Consider the following 20,138-nt stretch of genomic DNA (forward strand, 5'->3'; position numbering starts at 1 on the left):
ATGGCATAATGCTGAAATATTTTTATCATCTGAAGAGTACCAATGCACATGTACATTCCAAGCAGAGTTTTTGATTTGATTTATTATTGTCACATGTACTAATATATAGTGAAAAGTATTGTTTCTTGCATGCTACATAGACAAAACATATTGTTCATAGAGAAGGAAAGGAGAGAGTGCAGAATATAGTGTTACAGTCATAACATTGTTAGAGAGTTTAGAAAGAGAATGAAGTTTTAGAAGCATAGAATGAGAGTAAAAGATAGAATTAGAAGGTATACTTCTGTGAATTGATTCTGTAAAGCAAATTGGAAGTGCTGCTTTAGATGGGAAAGGCTTGTATGTATTAGAACTGATACATATTTGGTATGTATGTTAATATTGATATGTACTATGTTTGTGAAATAGCTTTGATAAATAATTGAAAGAAATGTCAGCCTTGATTTTCGTTTTTAAAGTTGGATTATTGTATATGTTGTATTTCCACTTCCAGTGTTTAACTTCACATCTTTAGTTGCTCCTCTTCTCTGCAGCAGTCAGTATGAGAGGGAGGCAGAGAGTCTGTATCTTTTTCTCCTGCCAGTTGCACCCTATATCTGTCTGCTTGGAGATATTCAATATCAGTCATGGTAACCTGCCCTCCAATTTTTCACTTGTCTGATTTCTTTCTTTCACTGCGTGGAATCCAGTGATTCATGACAGGCTTTTCTGTTTCATTCTGAATAAGAACCTTGGTGAATATAAGCAAGATATTTACGTGCTTTTGACTTTCTACAGAGCCAGTATTAAAATACTCCTACTTTCTCCACGGCTTTCTCATGAGAGAAGCAAATATTTAAAACTGCCACAATAAATTGCTAGTCATATTTAGAAACAAGGTGCGAGAAGGGTTGCATGAGTTGTCCTTAATTCCAACTAATTTCAAATGATTTTTCTCTATACCCCACACCTCTCATGCACACAAAATATAAATGGGAAACTCACTTTATGAATTACCAAACGATTTTCATTTGAGTAATAGAATGGATTTTTCATCAATAATGAAAGCAAATCTTATTCTGTGATAGGCAAGTTAGGTTTTCTTGCGCACCCCCATTGGTATAAATGTAGGAAATACTTCATTTGAGTTTTTCTGCTTTTTCCCAATAATTTACTCTGTCTAACTACTGCTACATAGCATCAGCAATTCTTTTGGTACACAGGAGGAAAGGAAGGAGTGCAAAGGTCAGCTGGATTTTGACCACCTCCTGGTCAAGAGTCATAGAAGTAGAGGTTTGTCACAAGTGATCGTTTGCCTGCAGTCAGGCAATTCATGGAAAATTAACAATTGAACTGAGGTCTCATGGGGAGAGGAAACAGAGTAAATTTGTACCTAGGTAAAGAAAGATGAATTTCCAAGGAAGGTAGTCCTGGAATATTTTAATTGCAGTATCAAAATATTTTTAAAAGTCAAGAACAGCTAGTCAAGATATCCTGTAGCATCAGAAGTAAATAAAAATCTTTTCTCTTTATCCTATTTTAGGAGATGCACCGGAATACATTCCAGGAGAAGATGCCTTGTCTCGCATCCGCCGACTGATTGCTGAGGGTTGGATGACAGCAGTTGTCCAGCGAGAGCAAGGAACCACCACAGCCTCCATGGGAGGGTTTGGAAACAACATCATCGTCAGCCACCGGATACACCGCGGCTCACAGACTGGGAATGAAGCGCTGGCGAGATTGAGTGCACATCTGCCAAGCAACCAAGGCAGAACAGAAATGGACAGCAGTTACAGTCAGATTCTAATGGACTCTGCTGCACCCAGCAGCTCCAGCAACTTAACAACAGACTTCAGAGAAAATAATGAAAGGGATCAGACAGCAGAGCAGCTCAGCAGAAGTGGCGACATTGGGGATGACGGGAGCTTTGGTCAACAACCGACCACTTCTATGGACACAGACACCCTTTTCCACTCTGTCAGCACACACAGCCCCCATATTGTCGACAATATTGATAATCATGGCACTGACGACAGGGGTTCAGACAGGAGGTAGAATTAGGTGCTCTGCTGTTCAGAGCAAAAGAAATAATAAAATTGCATGTCCCATGGTTTGTATGTGTAGAATCTAGCTAAACCAGCCAAGGAAATTCCACTTATTTGTTTTTAGTAGAATGTGATTTAAGTTGAATTTTTTTCCTTTTTTTGTAAACTGGTAACTTGTTATTTTAGAGAATTGGAATATAGTCAAGTGCAAGCAATGGCGTACTATGTGAACACCAAAGATCACAATAACAAATAAAAACTCTTTAAAAACTGGAAGAAGACCATTGCAAATGTGATTTATTTAATTTAAACTTGGTGAAATCACACTTTCAAGAATGTGCGTCTTTCTCCTTTTTGTCATATAGACTATAAGAGTAATTACTTCAAGGTTTTGACCTGCCTAATTTTGGCTGATGTGGCCAATGTAAGAATTACTGCAAAAGAACTCTCAGACAAAATGCATCAGGCAAACCTTTTTAAATAAAAGTGTTTGAAAACTAACAATTTGTATATATTAATATTGTTAAAGTATCCATCATTTCAATGTTGTTAATTTATTCTTGGCAGCACACTCTGTTAGAAGGTAGTGCATTTCCAAATCCCACTGCAGTATTTTGCACATAGTAACAGGATAATGTAGCATAGACAGAGACCATGCCGCTCATTGTGATCCTGCAAGCTTATTGAAAGACCTACCCAATTATTGACCTCTTCAATAAGGAAATAAGGAAGGGCAGATGACAGAAGTGTTAATGAGGGATCACTTTGGGACCAGTGACCATAATTCTATTAGTTTTAAGACAGCTATGATAGGTCTGTCCCAAAAGTTAAAATTCTAAATTGGGACAGGGTCAATTTTGTTGGTATCAGGCAGGAACTTTCACAAGTTAATTGGGGGAGTCTGTGGGAAGGCAAAGGGATGTCTGGTAAGTGGCATGCTTTCTAAAGTGTATTAACCAGGGTTCAGGGTAAACACATTCCTCTTAGAGTGAAGGACAAGGCTGGCAGAATTCGGGAACCCTGGATGACTCGGGATATTGAGGTCCTGGTCAAGAATAAGAAAGAGGCACATGACATGCATAGGCATCTGGGATCAAGTGAATCTCTTGAAGTATAGGGGGTGTAGGAGTAGAGTTGAGAGAGAAATCAGGAGGGCAAAAAGACAACACAAAATTGTTCTGGCAGATAAGGCAAAGGAGAATCCAAAGAGCTTCTACAAATACATAAAGGGCAAAAGAGTAACAAGGGAGAGAGTAGGGCCTCTTAAGAATCAACAAGGTCATCTATGTGCGGATCCACAAGAAATGGGTGAGACCCAAATGAATATTTCTCATCAGTATTTACTATTGAGAAAAGCATGGATGTTAAGGAACTTGGGGAAATAAACAGTGATGCCTTGAGGAGCATACATATTACAGAGGAGGGGGTGCTGGAAGTTTTGAGGCACATCAAGGTAGATGAATCCCCAGGATCTGATGAAGTATATCCCAGGACGTTGTGGGAGGCTAGGGTGGAAATTGCTGGTCCCCTAGCCAAAATATTTGAATCATCAGTCGTCACAAGTGAGGTGCCTGAAGATTGGAGAGTGACTGATGTTTAAAAAGGGCTGCAGGGAAAAGCCTGGGAACTACAGGCCAGTGAGCCTCACATCTGTGGTGGGTAAATTGTTGGAAAGTATTTTGAGAGACAGGATCTACAGGCAGTTAGAGATTCAAGGACTGATTAGGGACAGCATGGTTTTGTGAGTGGAAAATCATGTCTCACAAATTTGATTGAGTTTTTTGAGGGGTAACCAAGAAGGTAGATGAGGGCAGTGCAGTTGATGTTGTCTACATGGACTTTAGCAAGGCCTTTGACAAGGTGGTTGTTGTTCATCCATCATCGTCGATGAGGTCCTCGACACCATTAGTCATTTTGAGGCTGGATGTGGTGTGTGCGAAGACGACTGATCAAACCAATTTGGGCACGGAATGTCCTGGCACATATTGGACAGACTTGTGTAGGCACTGTAGTTGTTGTGCTGGTGGCTTTGGACTTGCACAGCTCGCAGTTGAGTTGTGCTTCAGCAATGCATCTTACTTCATATGCTTGACAGCCTTTGTGGATGAGGCAGCGCCAGGTAGGGTGGTTTTGTGCCAGCGTTTCCCAGTTGGTCATGTCTATGTCAAGCAACTTTAGGGAGGCCTTGAGTGTGTCTTTGTAATGTTTCTTCTGCCCTCCATGCAAGCGTCTTCCAGTAGAGAGTTCCCCAGAAAGGAGCTGCTTGGGTACGCGCTCGTCTGCAATGGGATGACATGACCTGCCCACCGGGTCTGCGCTTTCATCAGCAGTGTGTGGACTGATGGTAGACTTGCTCTAGAGAGAACGTAAGTGTCTGGTATTTTGTCTTGCCATCGGATGCGTAATATTCTGCGAAGATAAGTCATGTGGAAATGATTGAGCCTTCGATACACAATCCACATTTCACAGACATACAGGAGGGTAGTGAGTACCACGGCACTGTAGACCTTCAGTTTTGTTGCTGAGCTGATTCCTTGACATTTCCATACAGTGGAGTGCAGTTTACTGAAAGCAGGACTTGCCTTTGCTCTTCAATATATTGATTCTGTATCAATAGTCACAGCTTGGGAGAGGCTGTTGCCAAGATTAGTGAACTGGTCCGGTGCCTATAGTTTCTGCCCTTTGATTGTGATTATGGGTTCTGTGTACAGTGCATGAGGAGCAGGCTGGTGCATGACTTCGGTCTTTTCAGTATTGATGGTGAGTCCAAAGTTATTACAAGCCATGGAAAATTTGTCCATACTGACTTGCATCTCTGGCTCTGAGCCAGTATACAGGGCACAGTCATCGGTAAACTGGAAGTCTCTCAGGACAGTCTCCTTCACTTTGGTAATAGCTCGAAGTCTCCTCAGGTTGAAGAACTTCCCATCCACTCTGTACTTTAGGCTGATTCCAGTAACACTGTCCTGAAAAGCATCATTCAGCATGGCAGTAAACATCATGCTGAACAGTGTGGGTGTGAGCACATAGCACTGTTTGACGCCATTGGTGACTGGGAATTCCTCAGAGGATTCTCAGCCATCCAGTACTCTGGCCATCATGCCTTCATGGAACTGGCGTACCATCTGAATGAATTTGGGGGGGCAGCCGAACTTTGACATGATCCTCCACAGGCCTTGTTAACTGACAGTGTTGAAAGCTTTCGCAAGGTCAACAAAGGTTGTGTAGAGCTCGCAATTCTGCTCCTGACATTTCTCCTGAAGTTGGCACGCAGCAAAAACCATGCCAATAGTCCTGTGACCTTTGCAGAAGCCACACTGTGACTCAGGAAGCAGGCCCAGCTCCAGATGAGTGACCAGACGATTTAGCAGGAGTCTTGCGAGGGTTTTTCCTGTGATGGACAGCAGCGAGATTCCTCGGTGGTTGTCACCTACTTGCCGATTGCCCTTCCTCTTGTCAAGATGTACGATGGAAGCATCTTTAAGTTCCTGAGGAATGGATCCTTGCTTCCAAAAGGACAGGAACAACTCGGTGAGCTTCTCGATAAGTACAGGACCAGCAGCTTTATAGATCTCTGCAGGTATGGCATCTGCCCTTGGGGCTTTGCCACTGGATAGCTGGCTGACAGCTTTCATTACTTCAGCTACTACCGGTGGGTCATCCGTGGCGCTGTTGATCTGGACCTGGGGAATCTTGTCTATTGCCTCATCATTAATAAATGACGGTCAGTTGAGTATGGTTTCAAAGTGTTCAGCCCATCTCTGCAGGATCTGAGCCCTCTCTGTAATGAGAGTTGTACCATCTGTACTCAGGAAGGGGGAACTCCTGAGAAATTGTAACAAGTTACTGCATGGTAGGTTGTTGCATAAAGTTAAATCTCACGGCATCCAGGGTGAGGTATCTAATTGGATACAAAATTGGCTTCTTGACAAGCCAGAGGGTGGTTGTAGAGAGTTGTTTTTCAAACTGGAGGCCTGTGATGTGCTTCAGGGATCAGTGCTGGGCCCACTGTTATTTGTCATTTCTATTAATGATTTGGATGAGAATATAGGGGACATGGTTAGTACGTTTGCAGATGACAGCAAGATTGGTGGCATAATGGACAATGAAGAAAGTTATCTCCAATTGCAAGAGGATCTTGATCAATTGGGCCAGTGAGCTGACGAATGGCAGATGAAGTTTAATTTAGACAAATGCGAGGTGATGCATTTTGGTAAATGAACCAGGGCAGAATTTACTCAGTTAATGGTAGAGCATTGGGAAGAGTTACAGAACAAAGAGATACATGTTCATAGCTCCTTGAAAGTGGAGTCACAGGTGGACAGAGTGGTGAAGAAGTCTTTTGGCATGTTGGTTTCATAAATCAGAACATTGAATACAGGAGTTGGGACATCTTGTTGAAATTGTACAAGACAATAAGGCCACACTTGGAATACTGTGTGCAATTCTGGTCATCCTAATATAGAAAGGATATTATTAAACTAGAAAGAGTGCAGAAAAGATTTACTAGGATGCTACCGGGACTTGTTGGATTAAGTTGTAAGGAGATGCTGAATAGACTGGGATTTTTTTTCTCTGGAGCGTAGGAGGCTGTGAAGGGTGAACTCATAGAGGTCTATAAAATAATGAGGGGCATAGACAAGGTAGTTATTCAATATCTTTTCCTAAAGGTAAGGGAGTCTAAAACTAGAGGGCATAGGTTTAAGGTGAGAGGGGAGAGATACAAACGTGTCCAGCGGGACAATTTTTTCACAGAGGGTGGTGAGTGGAACAAGCTGCCAGAGGTAATAGTAGAGGTGGGTACAATTTTATCTTTTAAAAAGCATTTAGATAGTTACATGTGTACGATGGGTATAGAGGGATATGAGCCAAATGCAGGCAATTGGGATTAGCTTAGGGGTTTTTCAAAGAAAAAGGGTGGCATGGACAAGTTGGACCAAAGGGCCTATTTCCATGCTGTAGACCTCTATGACTCTATTCCCAGTGCCTTTTTATTCCATAACCCTCTACATTTTCCATGTCGAGCATTTATCCAATTCCCTTTTTCAGTTATCATTAAAACTGTTTCTAACGCTCTTTCAGACAGTGTATTCAAAATCAATCCGCTGCATATTTTTTCATCTGGTTCATTTGTTAATTACCCTACTGCCACTGGACATGGTTTTTTCCGTATTTATTCTTATCAAAACTATTCATGATTTTGAACATCTCCTTTCAAATCAGCCTTAACTATCCCAGCTTTAAAGCAGTTGTACAATTTTCTCACCGCAGATACGCAGTGAATTAATGCTTTCTTCGTGTGAGAAATGTTATCAGATAATGGACATTAAAACCCTAGGGCTGCCCATTCAACTGAGGATGTGATATCAAACTCTGAAAATCCATGGACACATCAAAGTAAGTAGAAAATCCTGTAGGAGGAACAATCTTTGGATTGTAGCTGAGCTTCATTAAGGTACATAGTAAAGAGGCCCCCATTGAAGGAAGTGAAAATGTTTTAAAATATTTTAGTAGCTACAAGCGCAACAAATGTTATGTAGTGATTAGTTATTGCTGCTGAAGATATTCTTTGACAGAGCCGCTAGAAAAGTAACCATAACCAAATGCTGTCCTCTTTCTGTCCCTTAGGAAAGGGCTACTGCCCCTTCATGACTGAATCTGTGTAGAACCATAAGAATGAAGTATAAATTAGGCTCCATCCATGTATTCCATATGCTAACACAAAGGCAAAGATCCACATGCTTCCACAACAGCTTGCCCTGTCCATAAACAGCAAAATCTTAGAAAATGTCCATCATTTATCCTATCTTGGGAGCCTCCTCTCAAGGAAGGCAGACAAAAATGATAAAATTCATCATCACCTCCAATGTACCAACTCAAAAAGAATATTTGAGGACCAGGATCTCAAATTTGGGTCTATGATCATGTTTTACCAAGAACCAGTGTTCCCATCTTTCCTATATGTTTCAGCGATTTGGACAACCTACAGCAGGCACTGCAAGTCACTGGAGAAGTAACAACACCAGTGCCTTTGCAAGATCTTACAAATGTGGTACAAGAAAGGCAGTCCAACAGCAATGTCCTCTCCCAAGCTAACTTGCCTAGCAGCAAAGCACTAACCACTCATCAGATCCATTGGGCAGGATATGTAGTATGCCTGACACTGGACTCCCAAAGCAACTGCTCTACTCAGAACTCAGTCACAACTAGAGATTCCCAGGACAATGGAAACATTTTAGGATGTCCCCAAAGTATTCCTTAAGAGGTCAAACTGACTCATGGGAGTCCTTTGCTTATGACCGACCAAAATGGAGAAGATTGATTTGGGAGAGCACCTTGAAAGACTTCTTGAAGAACATGCTGAGGTGATGTCGCCGGATTGGAGAGACTATGCAAGCGCCAAACAAACCACCTACTCAATGTTTCAAGCACCACCTACCCTGAATGTGTCAGTATCTGCAGATCACACGTAGACTTTGTTAGTCATCTCAGAACCCATTGGGCCCAAGTGAAAATGAGACATCCTTGGTCTGGTGGGAATGCCAAAGTAAAAAGATACCTTGACACTTACAAGTAATTCTGCTTTCTTGACCTATTTTTCTCCTTCAAATACCTTTATTCAAATACAGATTCACTGGCCACTTACATGCTGTTTGTGGGGTTTTGGATGCAGAATGCCTGCTATGTTTGTCTATTTATCAATTATAACATTTCAAAAATAATTGTATAAACACTTCTTGAAATTCCTGCTGGACATGATAAAGTGTAATATATATGCAAATTAATTTCATTATCTCACACAATTTTCACTGCTGCACTCACTATAAGGGTGTTTTCCTTTTGTTATACATACAGGAATCTTTAACCATAAGAGCATAAAATACAGAACAGCAACAGGATGCATACATGTTCTTTCCCCAGACCTTGTGGGTGACACACACACAGTGGTTAGCACTGCTGCCTTACAGCACAAGGGATCTAGGTTTGATTCCTGACTTGGGTCATTGTCTGTGTGGAGTCTGCACATTCTCCCCATGTCTGCGTGAGTTTTCTCTGGGTGCTCTGGTTTCCCCTTTCAGTCTGAAAGATGTGCTGGTTTGATGCATTGCCACGCTAAATTCTCCTTTAGTGTACCCGAGCGGGTGCCGGAATGTGGCAATTAGTGGATTTTCAAGTAACTTCATTGCAATGTTAATGTAAGCCTGCTTATGACACTAATAAATAAACTTAAAACTACAATCTACATTATCATGGATTCCAAGCAATCCATTTAACTTTGAAGGGAGTTTATGTGAAATGCCTTCTGAAGCAAGCAAAGCTGCAGAATCTTGCTCTTTCCTTTATAGTTGTAGTACTGATCTGAGGTCAGCTGCTTAATGCCTTGCCTTGCTCACAGCAGCACAGAGTTGCACTACATGAAGCTTGAATATCCTATTCCAACAAACTTAATCCTTGTTCTTAATCCAGATAATATTTAACCAGCTTTCTTATGATCAAGTTAGTTGACTCAGCATTGCTGGTTATTGCTGGGAATATGTTCCACATGACTATGTTTCTTTATGGGAGTTGGATCCGAAAGTTCATCTAACCTCCAGTCTCATTTGTGGAACTGAGTAAAAAAATTTAGTGTACAAAATAAATAGTTAACCAATTTGTTTTTAATAATGAGGGGGGAAGACTTGAAGGAGAAAAGTTGACCAGGAAAGTAGGTGGATAAAAGAATTCAAGTTATTGAGGCTAGTGGCTGTTTAACGTCAGAATACAACACGTTTTTAGGTTTATGTAGCTAGCATACAGAAAGTGATTTTTAAAAAGTCTTGGTGTTGTGTTTGAGTTCCCCTTTAATTTCCAACCACTTTGATTATTATGCCCAAAGTTGAACTGATAATGTATTATTGGGAATGGCTTGGACATGGGTTGTTAGCACAGGGAAAACAGGATTGACTGCTCGATACAGCTGGTGATGGGCACCATTCTCTCATTGATAGTAATTTCTCATTAGTTTACAACAAATTTCAAAAATATCCATGTAGTTGGAATAATGGGAATGCTATTTTGGCAGTCTGTTCTTGCATAGTTCTGCATTCATTCAGATTCCAGCCTGGCTTTTATATAATGTATTGGGAGTGCTCTGCTCTGTAAAATGATTCGTGGTAATAACTATAGCAGCACTTGAATAAAACGCAGTAGAGGGAGACTAATTGGACAACTCTTTCAAAAAACTGACACAGACACAATGGGCCAAATGGTGCTCTGCAGTACTGTTTGATTTTATTATTACTCGGCATATACAACATTGAATATGTGATGTGAATATCAGAAAAAGACACGTTTTGTAATTATATGAAAATTTAAGTTGCATTTATGCACAGCATTTCAGTGAGGACCGGCCAACCCTGATTGTCATTCAAACTGTGAAATATTCAGTTAACTTCAAATTGTGAGAAATGGTCAGTATTCCATAAATGGGACACAATCTGCACAGAGTCAGCTCAAAGTGTTTCAATTCAGCAAAACAATGGGCACCAAGCAGGTGAGAAAAAATAGCAAGTTATGAGAGATAGGGAAACCCACAGGCCTGATTTGAAGAGTTTTAGATTTTTAACATTCCCTCTTTCAGCCTCTTCCTCAGTCCATCTGCTGGAAGTCCCATTTGTTACCACCATTCTTAATTGTTTTAATGTTCTCTTGGCCAGCCTCACATTTATCACTGACAGGTTAATTGTCATTCAAGTTTAAAACTCACACAGACTGAAAAACAAAGATCTTATAAGAGCCATCACAGACAGACACCAAGGCCATTAATCTGGTAAAGCATATAAATCAGATATCAGTAACTGGAAAATGGAAAGGATCCACAGATACAGAAACAAGCTGTATGATGAAGTTCTCATCTGGATTGGATATTATAATGACGCAATAGTAATGTGATTGTGATTGGTTTATGCTAATTACTTGTAATTGATTTTGGAAACTTTAATTGCCTTTGTAAGTCAGAATACATCACTTTGGCTAGCTACAGGAATGTGAACTATACTCTCCTAGCCTTTGACAAAGGGTTATCTGGACTTGAAACATCAGCTCTTTTCTCTCCTTACAGATGCTGCCAAACCTGCTGAGATTTTCTAGCATTTTAGTTTTGGTTTCAGATTCCAGCATCTGCAGTAATTTGCTTTTATATATGCTTCCAGTCCATCAACATTTCAAACTTAAAATTCTTATTCTTATGTTCAAATCCACCTATATCCTCATTCCTCTATACCTCTAACATCCTCCGGTCTTTCAACCATTCTCCATTCCTCTAACTCTGGGTCATTTGTGCCTTCCCCATATTTTGCTCCACTATTGCTGGCCGTGTATTTTGCTATCTAGATTCTGAGCTATGGAATTCCTTCCCCAGACTTAGTCATCTCCCCATCTATTTTTTGATTTTTCTTAAAGTCTACCCCTTTGACCACGGGTTTAATCATCTGTTGCCTTGTCTCTTTTAGCATTATCAATTTTTGGCTTCTGTAAAATGCCCTGGGACCTTTAACTAGACTAAATCTGCTATATGATTGTAAATTATTATATGAAACAGCAAGATGGGTTACAGCATAAGGGAAATCGGTGGGGAATTCAGAGAGCAGAGATAGCAGTGGCTAAGTGAACAGTTAACAATGCTGGAAGAACTTGTTGTTTCATATAATAATTTACATTTACATAACAGTGTTAAGTGCTACGCTACGACAACAGATGAATGAACATCACTCAACAATCACCAGGCAAGACTGTTCCCTTCCTGTTCCCGAACACTTCAGTGGTCACGGGCATTCGGCCTCTGCTCTTCTGGTAAACATTCTCCAAGGCGGCCTTCATGACACACGACAGCGCAGAGTCGCTGAGCAGAGACTGACAGTCAAGTTCCACACACGAGGACGGCCTCAACGGGGATCTTGGGTTCATGTCACACTACCTGTAACCCCCGTGACTTGCCTGGGCTTGCAACATCTCACTTGCTGTCCTGTCTGGAGACAATACACATCTCTTTAACCTATGCTTAAAGCTATCTCCTCTCACATTGTCTGCACCTTTAAGACTTGAATAGCAGGTTAGCTGTAAAGACTCACATTCTAATCAGTATTCTGTAAACTGTGTGTGCCTTTATATGCTCTGTTTGAGACCAGAACTCTCCACTCACCTGATGAAGGGCAAACCCTGAAAGCTTGTGGGTTTACTATCAAATAAACTGTTTGGACTTCAAATAAACTGTTGTGAGGCTTCTTACTGTGTTTACCCCAGTCCAACGTTGGCATCTCCACATTATGATTTTGGTAACAGTTAAACAGGAAACATTCCAGATTTTGAGTTATAGAGTCATATAGCACGAAAAGACTCTTTGGCCCATCGAGTCTGCACTGGCAATAACTACCACTAAAGGCATGCTAATCCCATTTTCCTGTATTTGTTCCACATCCTTAAATGTTCTGATATTTCAAGTGCTCGTCAAAATGTGTTTGAACGTTGTAAGGTTCTGGGCTCCACTACCTTCCCAGGCAGTGCATTCAACATCCCATTGAGTGATTTTGTTTTTCTCAATCTCCTCTGAATCTCCTGCCCCTTTCCCTAAAAATATGCCCTCTCCTGGTTAACCCCTCAGCTAAGGGGAACAGCTACTCCCTATTTAACACTGTCCAATCCCCATATAATCTTATACATCTCAATCATGTTGCCTCCTCAGCCTTCTCTACTCTAAAGAAAACAATCCAAGCCTAATTGGTCTCTCATAAGAGCTCAAGTGTTCCATCCCAGGCTACATCCTGGTGAACCTCCATTGTACGTCTTCTAATGTAATCACATTCTTTCCATAGTGAGGTGACCAGAACTGCACACAGTACTCTAGCTGTGGCCTAACGAATGCTCTGTACAACTCCAACATTTACCTCCTTGCTCTTATACTCTATCTACGTCAAATGAAAGTAAGTGTCCTGTATGCTTTCTTAATTATCCTATTCATATGCTCTGCAGCCTTCAGGATTTGTGAGTAAGTACCCCAAGATCCACCTGTTCCTCTGAGCTTCCCAGTGTCCTGCCATTCATTAACTACCCCCTCGTCTTGTTTCTTCTTCCAAAGTGCGAAAAGACCCTTTTGATATATTTGACCCTTATAACTCGTACTTATAAGGGTTAAATATACCATCTGCCACTGCTCTGCCCATCTGACCAACCAATGTACATCTGCCTGTAACTTATGACCATCTTCTTCACCATTAACCACCTTAGCGACATCTGCAAACTTGCTTAACATTCCCCCCTCCCCCCACACCCACATTTTCATCTATATCATTTATGTACACAGTAAACTGTAAGTGTCCCAGTACTGATCCTTGTGGTACACCACTGGTTGTCAGCCAGAGACAGGGGCAGCAGATTCTGGGTTAAAACAGGAAGTGAGGTGGAATTGAGTTCAATCAAAATACGTGTGAATACTGACACCATACTTCTTGATGATATGATCTGGTAATGGCAGGTAATTGGTAAGGAGAAAGGATAGACTTCAGGGCAAACTGGAAATGATGGTGTATGCAAAATAGGAAAGAAACTTATCGTAGGAAAAACAGCCTGTGTTGCATTTGGGATAAAGGGAAAAAGGATCCACACAGTCAAAGAGATGAACGACAGAGGAGAAGATGGACTGATAAATGATGTTGACTGCACCTTAAAGCTCAAGATCTATTAAGAAAGCTGTTGAATGTGTGCCAGTGAAACTGTATATAGTTTGTGACTTAACTAATCCAATCTCAGTGCTGTGAAGAGGCTGGATACCATATTGTAGAATCACAGATAGAACAAAGAAAGGTCAGAGACAACGCAGTACCCGAGAGAGTGGGAGGGTAAAAGGTAGTTTTCTTGAGGTTTTAAGAACAGCAGTTTTAGAGATATGGGAACAGTGCCGGAGAATAACTGGATAAATAGATTCAGCAAAGGTGAGGCTGAGGATCTGAAGATGGATAAACAGAGTGAGGACAATGGAGGATTGAAGGAACATGTGGTAAGCTCCATAGATGACATGAGTGTGCTAAAGAATAAGTGGAGATGTTGTAGAAACAGCACAATGGGATTGATGCAGCTTCCACTGGGTGATTAGGAGTGGAATTGGATAATGAAGAAATTTAAGAGCTGCAAAACCTGGAATAATGATGCCCGTGTTCCTTTCATTTTGGTGTGGATTCTCTCCCATATATCTTCAGTGTATAATCACTTATACAATGTTCTGCAGACCATTAAAATAGCACAAATAGCTGTGTAAAAATGATGGTAATATACTTAATAGCAATAACTTCACTTGTGATATTTACTGTAACAGGACAAAGGACATTATATTACTCACCCTTTATTACGCAGAGAATAACTGCTATTTGGGGGCAGTTGGTGCCACATGCTAAATGATTGCAGTGTAAATGGTTTCTGCATCAACCCAAACACAAGGATAATATTAGAACCATAAATATTTGTTTATTTAACTTTGCAAAACATATCAATGGATACTCTTACAGCAGGGTAGATCTACAATTTTGAACCTTTTGTCCATTATTTATGTTCTTCGTGTTCCAAATTTATTGCTGTTTGCAATAAATTAACAAAGCTTTGAATAAAATGAAATACAGCCTAATATAGCAGCAAAATAATTACAAGTTTATGGCATGCAGCTGACTAAAGTAATGAATAGCTAACTCTGCATTTACCATTTATCAGCTAACTGTACAGTTATCAGTATCCTGCTCATTTGTAATTCTGGCAACTGATACATTAGAGAACACCATCCAGTCTCAGTCCATATGTTGATAGTTTTTGACTAGATTTTCCACGTTGAAAGTTCGGCTTAGTAATCTAACTACAGTTCAGCCAAGAAGAAAGAGCAGATAAAGGCAAAATACTGCAGGAGCTGGAATCTGAAACAAAAAGATAAAAGGCTGGAAAACTCAGCAGGTCTGACAGCATCTGTGGAGAGAGAACAGAGCCAACATTTTGAGTCTGGATGACACTCATCAGACCTAAAAAGAGCAATATGATCCAACTAAATACCTCTAGTGCATTTACTGACCTTCTGTTTATTCCCATGATACTACATACAATCCCACTGTTTCAAACCCCATCCCATTGTAAACAATCCCACTGTACCAAACCCCATCCCATTGTAATCAATCCCACTGTACCAAATCCCATCCCATTGTAAACAATCCCAAATCCCATCCCATTGTAAACAATCCCACTGTACCAAACCCCATCCCATTGTAAACAATCGCAAACCCCATCCCATTGTAAACAATCCCACTGTACCAAACCCCATCCCATTGTAAACAATTCCAAACCCCATCCCATTGTAAACAATCCCACTGTAACAAACCCCATCCCATTGTAAACAATCCCACTGTACCAAACCCCATCCCATTGTACCAAACCCCATCCCATTGTAAGCAATCCCACTGTACCAAACCCCATCCCATTGTAAACAATCCCAAACCCCATCCCATTGTAAACAATCCCACTGTACCAAACCCCATCCCATTGTAAACAATCCCACTGTACCAAACCCCATCCCATTGTAAACAATCCCAAACCCCATCCCATTGTAATCAATCCCACTGTACCAAACCCCATCCCATTGTAAACAATCCCACTGTACCAAACCCCATCCCATTGTAAACAATCCCAAACCCCATCCCATTGTAAACAATCCCACTGTACCAAACCCCATCCCATTGTAAACAATCCCACTGTACCAAACCCCATTCCATTGTAAACAATCCCACTGTACCAAACCCCATCCCATTGTAAACAATCCCACTGTACCAAACCCCATCCCATTGTAAACAATCCCAAATCCCATCCCATTGTAAACAATCCCACTGTACCAAACCCCATCCCATTGTAAACAATCCCAAACCCCATCCCATTGTAAACAATCCCACTGTACCAAACCCCGTCCCATTGTAAACGATCCCAAACCCCATTCCATTGTAAACTATCCCACTGTACCAAACCCCATCCAATTGTAAACAATCCCAAACCCCATCCCATTGTAAACAATCCCAAACCCCATCCCATTGTAAACAATCCCACTGTACCAAACCCCATCCCATTGTAAACAATCCCAAACCCCATCCCATTGTAAACAATCCCACTGTACCAAACCCCGTCCCATTGTAAATGATCCCAAACCCCATTCCATTGTAAACAATCCCACTGTACCAAACCCCATCCAATTGTAAACAATCCCACCGTTCCAAACCCCATCCCATTGTAAACAATCCCACTGTACCAAACCCCATCGCATTGTAAACAATCCCACCGTACCAAACCCCATCCCATTGTAAACAATCCCAAACTCCATCCCATTGTAAACAATCTCAAACCCTATCCCATTGTAAACAATCCCACTGTATCAAACCCCATCCCATTGTAAACAATCCCAAACCCCATCCCATTGTAAACAATCCCACTGTACCAAACCCCATCCCATTGTAAACAATCCCAAACCCCATCCCATTGTAAACAATCCCACTGTACCAAACTCCATCCCACTGTAAACAATCCCAAACCCCATCCCATTGTAATCAATCCCACTGTACCAAACCCCATCCCATTGTAAACAATCCCACTGTACCAAACCCCATCCCATTGTAAACAATCCCAAACCCCATCCCATTGTAAACAATCCCACTGTACCAAACCCCATCCCATTGTAAACAATCCCACTGTACCAAACCCCATTCCATTGTAAACAATCCCACTGTACCAAACCCCATCCCATTGTAAACAATCCCACTGTACCAAACCCCATTCCATTGTAAACAATCCCACTGTACCAAACCCCATCCCATTGTAAACAATCCCACTGTACCAAACCCCATCCCATTGTAAACAATCCCACTGTACCAAACCCCATTCCATTGTAAACAATCCCACTGTACCAAACCCCATCCCATTGTAAACAATCCCAAACCCCATCCCATTGTAAACAATCCCAAACCCCATCCCATTGTAAACAACCCCACTGTACCAAACCCCATCCCATTGTAAACAATCCCAAACCCCATCCCATTGTAAACAATCCCACTGTACCAAACCCCATCCCATTGTAAACAATCCCAAATCCCATCCCATTGTAAACAATCCCACTGTACCAACCCTATCCCATTTTGCCCATTCTATGCATTTCCAATAGCTACTAGTTGCTTTGAATTACATCTTACGGTGAAATAGTGATCCATAGAATTGAATCCATAGAATCCTACAATGCAGAAGGAAGACATTCGGCCCATCAAGTCTGCACTGCCCACAATCCCACCCAGGCCTTATTCTCATAATCCCACATATTTACCCTGCTAAACCCAGACACTAGGGCCAGTTTAGCACGGTCAATCAACCTTACCAGCTCATCTTTGGACTGTGGGAGGAAATCGGAGCATCCAGAGGAAAACCATGCAGGTACGGGGAGAATTGCAAACTCCACACAGGCAGTGCCCCGAAGTTTGAGTTGACCCCGTCTCCCTGGCGCTGTGAGGCAGCAATGCTAACCACTGTGCCATCATGCCGCCCTTTTAGTGGTAAAATCCCTGGACTAGTAATCCGGAGGCCCAGGCTAAAACTCTGGAGTTGTGGGTTTGAATCCCACCATGGCAGCTGATAGAATATAAACCTCGTCTCCATAATGGCGACCATGAAACTACCATTGATTGTTGTAAAAACCCTTGTAGCCTTGCACTTCAAAGGCAACTAGGGATGGGCAACAAATGCTGGCCTTACCAGCATGTCCAATAGGATAAAGGGAAAAAGATCATTCTAAGAGGAGTAATTCCTTGACGTCCTTGTCTGTTCTGTTGCTCAGTGAGATCATGGCTGATCTGTAATCACAAACCTGCTTCTTATCTGTTAATATGAGAGCTGACAAATATCTATCTAGCTTAGATTTAAAATTAACAATTGATTTAACATCACTTGTTGTTTATGGAAGCAATTTCTAATTTTATTCTTGAAAGGCCCAGTTCTAATCTATCTCTATCTGTTCTTCATAACAATAAACTAAGCCTCTTGCTGTTCTTGTGTTGAGCGATGTTCCAGGAAAGAGCAATCCAGTACATTACAGCATTGTTACCAGGGATCAGATTAACGCTCAGAATCCTCTTAGAGCTCCACCTACTGGAGTTACTGCAAAACTTCATAGAGAAAGAATCAGAGCAATGAGTGGAGAGTCTTCTTCATAGCATGTTTCAATGGTGTGGATAATTCATGTACTGATTTTAATAATGATTGGAAATCTGTTGTCATTAGTCTCATTCATTAACATCTCTCCCAGCATTCTCCTAATCTTATCTAATTGCTGGTTGGTAAAAGGATAATAAGGAGTTAATTATATAAAACTGGTCATTATGACTCTGCTGCAAAGTGAATGTATATATAAGTTTGGGCACAAACAGGTTCACTGGCAGTTGTCTACAGCTGAAGCAGACCATTCACAGATTGGTGTCCTGTTTGACCCCAAAGCAAGCTCCCAGCCACATACCTGCACCAGTACAATGTCTATCAACTTCTATCCCATAACAACCCTTGCCTCAGCTCCCCTTCTAATGAAAGCCTCATCCATGCCTTTGCTGCCTCTATTCCAATGCTTTCCTGGTCAGTCTCCTACATTATACTCTATGTATACCTGGGCTTATCCAAAACTTTGCCAACCTAATCCTAACTTTTACAAAGTCCTGTTCACTCTTCATTAAACATTTGCTCCCTGACCTACTCAGATTCTCAGCATGGCAAAACTTCAATTTTAAAATTCTCATCCATGTTTTCAAATCTCGTCGTTCACCAACCCAAAGAACCTACTATTACTTCCCCTCCAAGATCCACAAACAAGACTCCCCTGGTAAAGCCAAGGTTTTCCTATCCCACTGAGCTAACTTTGAGTCCCCTTCTCCAGTCTCTTTCCACCTACTCTTCTGATGCTGTCTCTCACTTTAACAGTAGCAGTTTTCTGGCCCTAACTGTATCCTCTTCACCATCAAATTCCTCTACACCTCCATCTCCACCAAGGTGGTCTGAAATCTTGCTTCTCCCTTGAACAGAGACCCCAACCAGTTCCCATCCATACCATCCTCCTCTGCTTGGTTGAACTTATTCTCACACTGAACAATTTCTCCTTCAACTCCATTCACTTGCTCCACGTAAAAGCTGTTGCTATGGAAATGTGCATGAATTCTCTCTAGGCTAGAACATTCCTTGTCCCGAACCTACTCAGGCCCGCCCCCTCAGTTCTTTTTCCTGCTATGCTGATGACTGTTTTGGTGCCATTTCCTGCTCTCACTCAGAATGGAAGATATAATTAACTTTGCTTTCAATTCTTACCTTCTCCAACACTCACATACTTCACCTCCAGTCTTCCCTCCCCTTCCTCAACTCCATTCTGAGAATAGGCTAACGACAAAGATTCAATATAAGCCGACTGACTCCCACAGTTACCTTGATCGCACTTGCTCACACAGTGCTTTCTGTAAAGATTCTTCCATACTTCCTGCTTCTCTGATGCTGAAACTAACAGACCAGCACTTTGGATGTCTTCCTTTTTCTTCGACTGAAGCCCCATCATTGTGGCTGATGGTGCCCTTGACTGTATCTGCTCCATTGCTCAAATTACTGCTCACACTCCTTCTCCACCCTCCCAGCACTATGACAGGATTCCTGTCCCCACTTTCCATTGCACAGCTTGTACAGTGTCCAGGTGTTCTGTAGATTATCTCCATGCCTGTGAGTAATTTACTGGAGGTCCATAAGAAGATCAACCATGATCTTATTGAACGACAGAGCAGACTGGAGGGGCCACATGCCCTACTCCTGCTTCTAGTTCTTATGTTCTTGTGTATCATCACGAAGCAGGAAGAAGATGGGGACAAATTTCTAAAGGCAGCTAAATGTGAACAGGATACTCCTTCAGCCTTCATAGTTGAAGCCAACGCTTTAGTGGGGTTAAAGAGGGCCATGCGCAACACTAGATGCTGTTCCTTGCACTCTTCTTGATATTACTGTGTAGTGAAGATCATGACCTGAATTCTACACTCCTCCCACCCACACCACCCCCCA

The 20,138-nt window shown here is 41.6% G+C and overlaps 1 protein-coding gene across 3 annotated transcripts in view; it reads left to right on the top strand.

Moving 5' to 3' along the window:
* The window catches only part of LOC145343936 (activating molecule in BECN1-regulated autophagy protein 1-like), a 400,132-nt gene extending 397,627 nt beyond the window's left edge, over positions 1–2,505 (top strand). For all 3 annotated transcript variants that reach the window (XM_080190487.1, XM_080190488.1, XM_080190490.1), the window contains one exon: positions 1,523–2,505. In XM_080190487.1, coding sequence (XP_080046613.1) covers positions 1,523–2,034 — 512 coding nt within the window. In that variant the 3' untranslated portion in view covers positions 2,035–2,505. The remainder of the gene's footprint in view (positions 1–1,522) is intronic.
* Positions 2,506–20,138: the final 17,633 nt, after the last annotated feature.

Source organism: Carcharhinus amblyrhynchos, chromosome 6, assembly GCF_965287045.1.
Source record: "Carcharhinus amblyrhynchos chromosome 6, sCarAmb.v2.hapA, whole genome shotgun sequence".
In the NCBI taxonomy this organism is placed as follows: domain Eukaryota; kingdom Metazoa; phylum Chordata; class Chondrichthyes; order Carcharhiniformes; family Carcharhinidae; genus Carcharhinus; species Carcharhinus amblyrhynchos.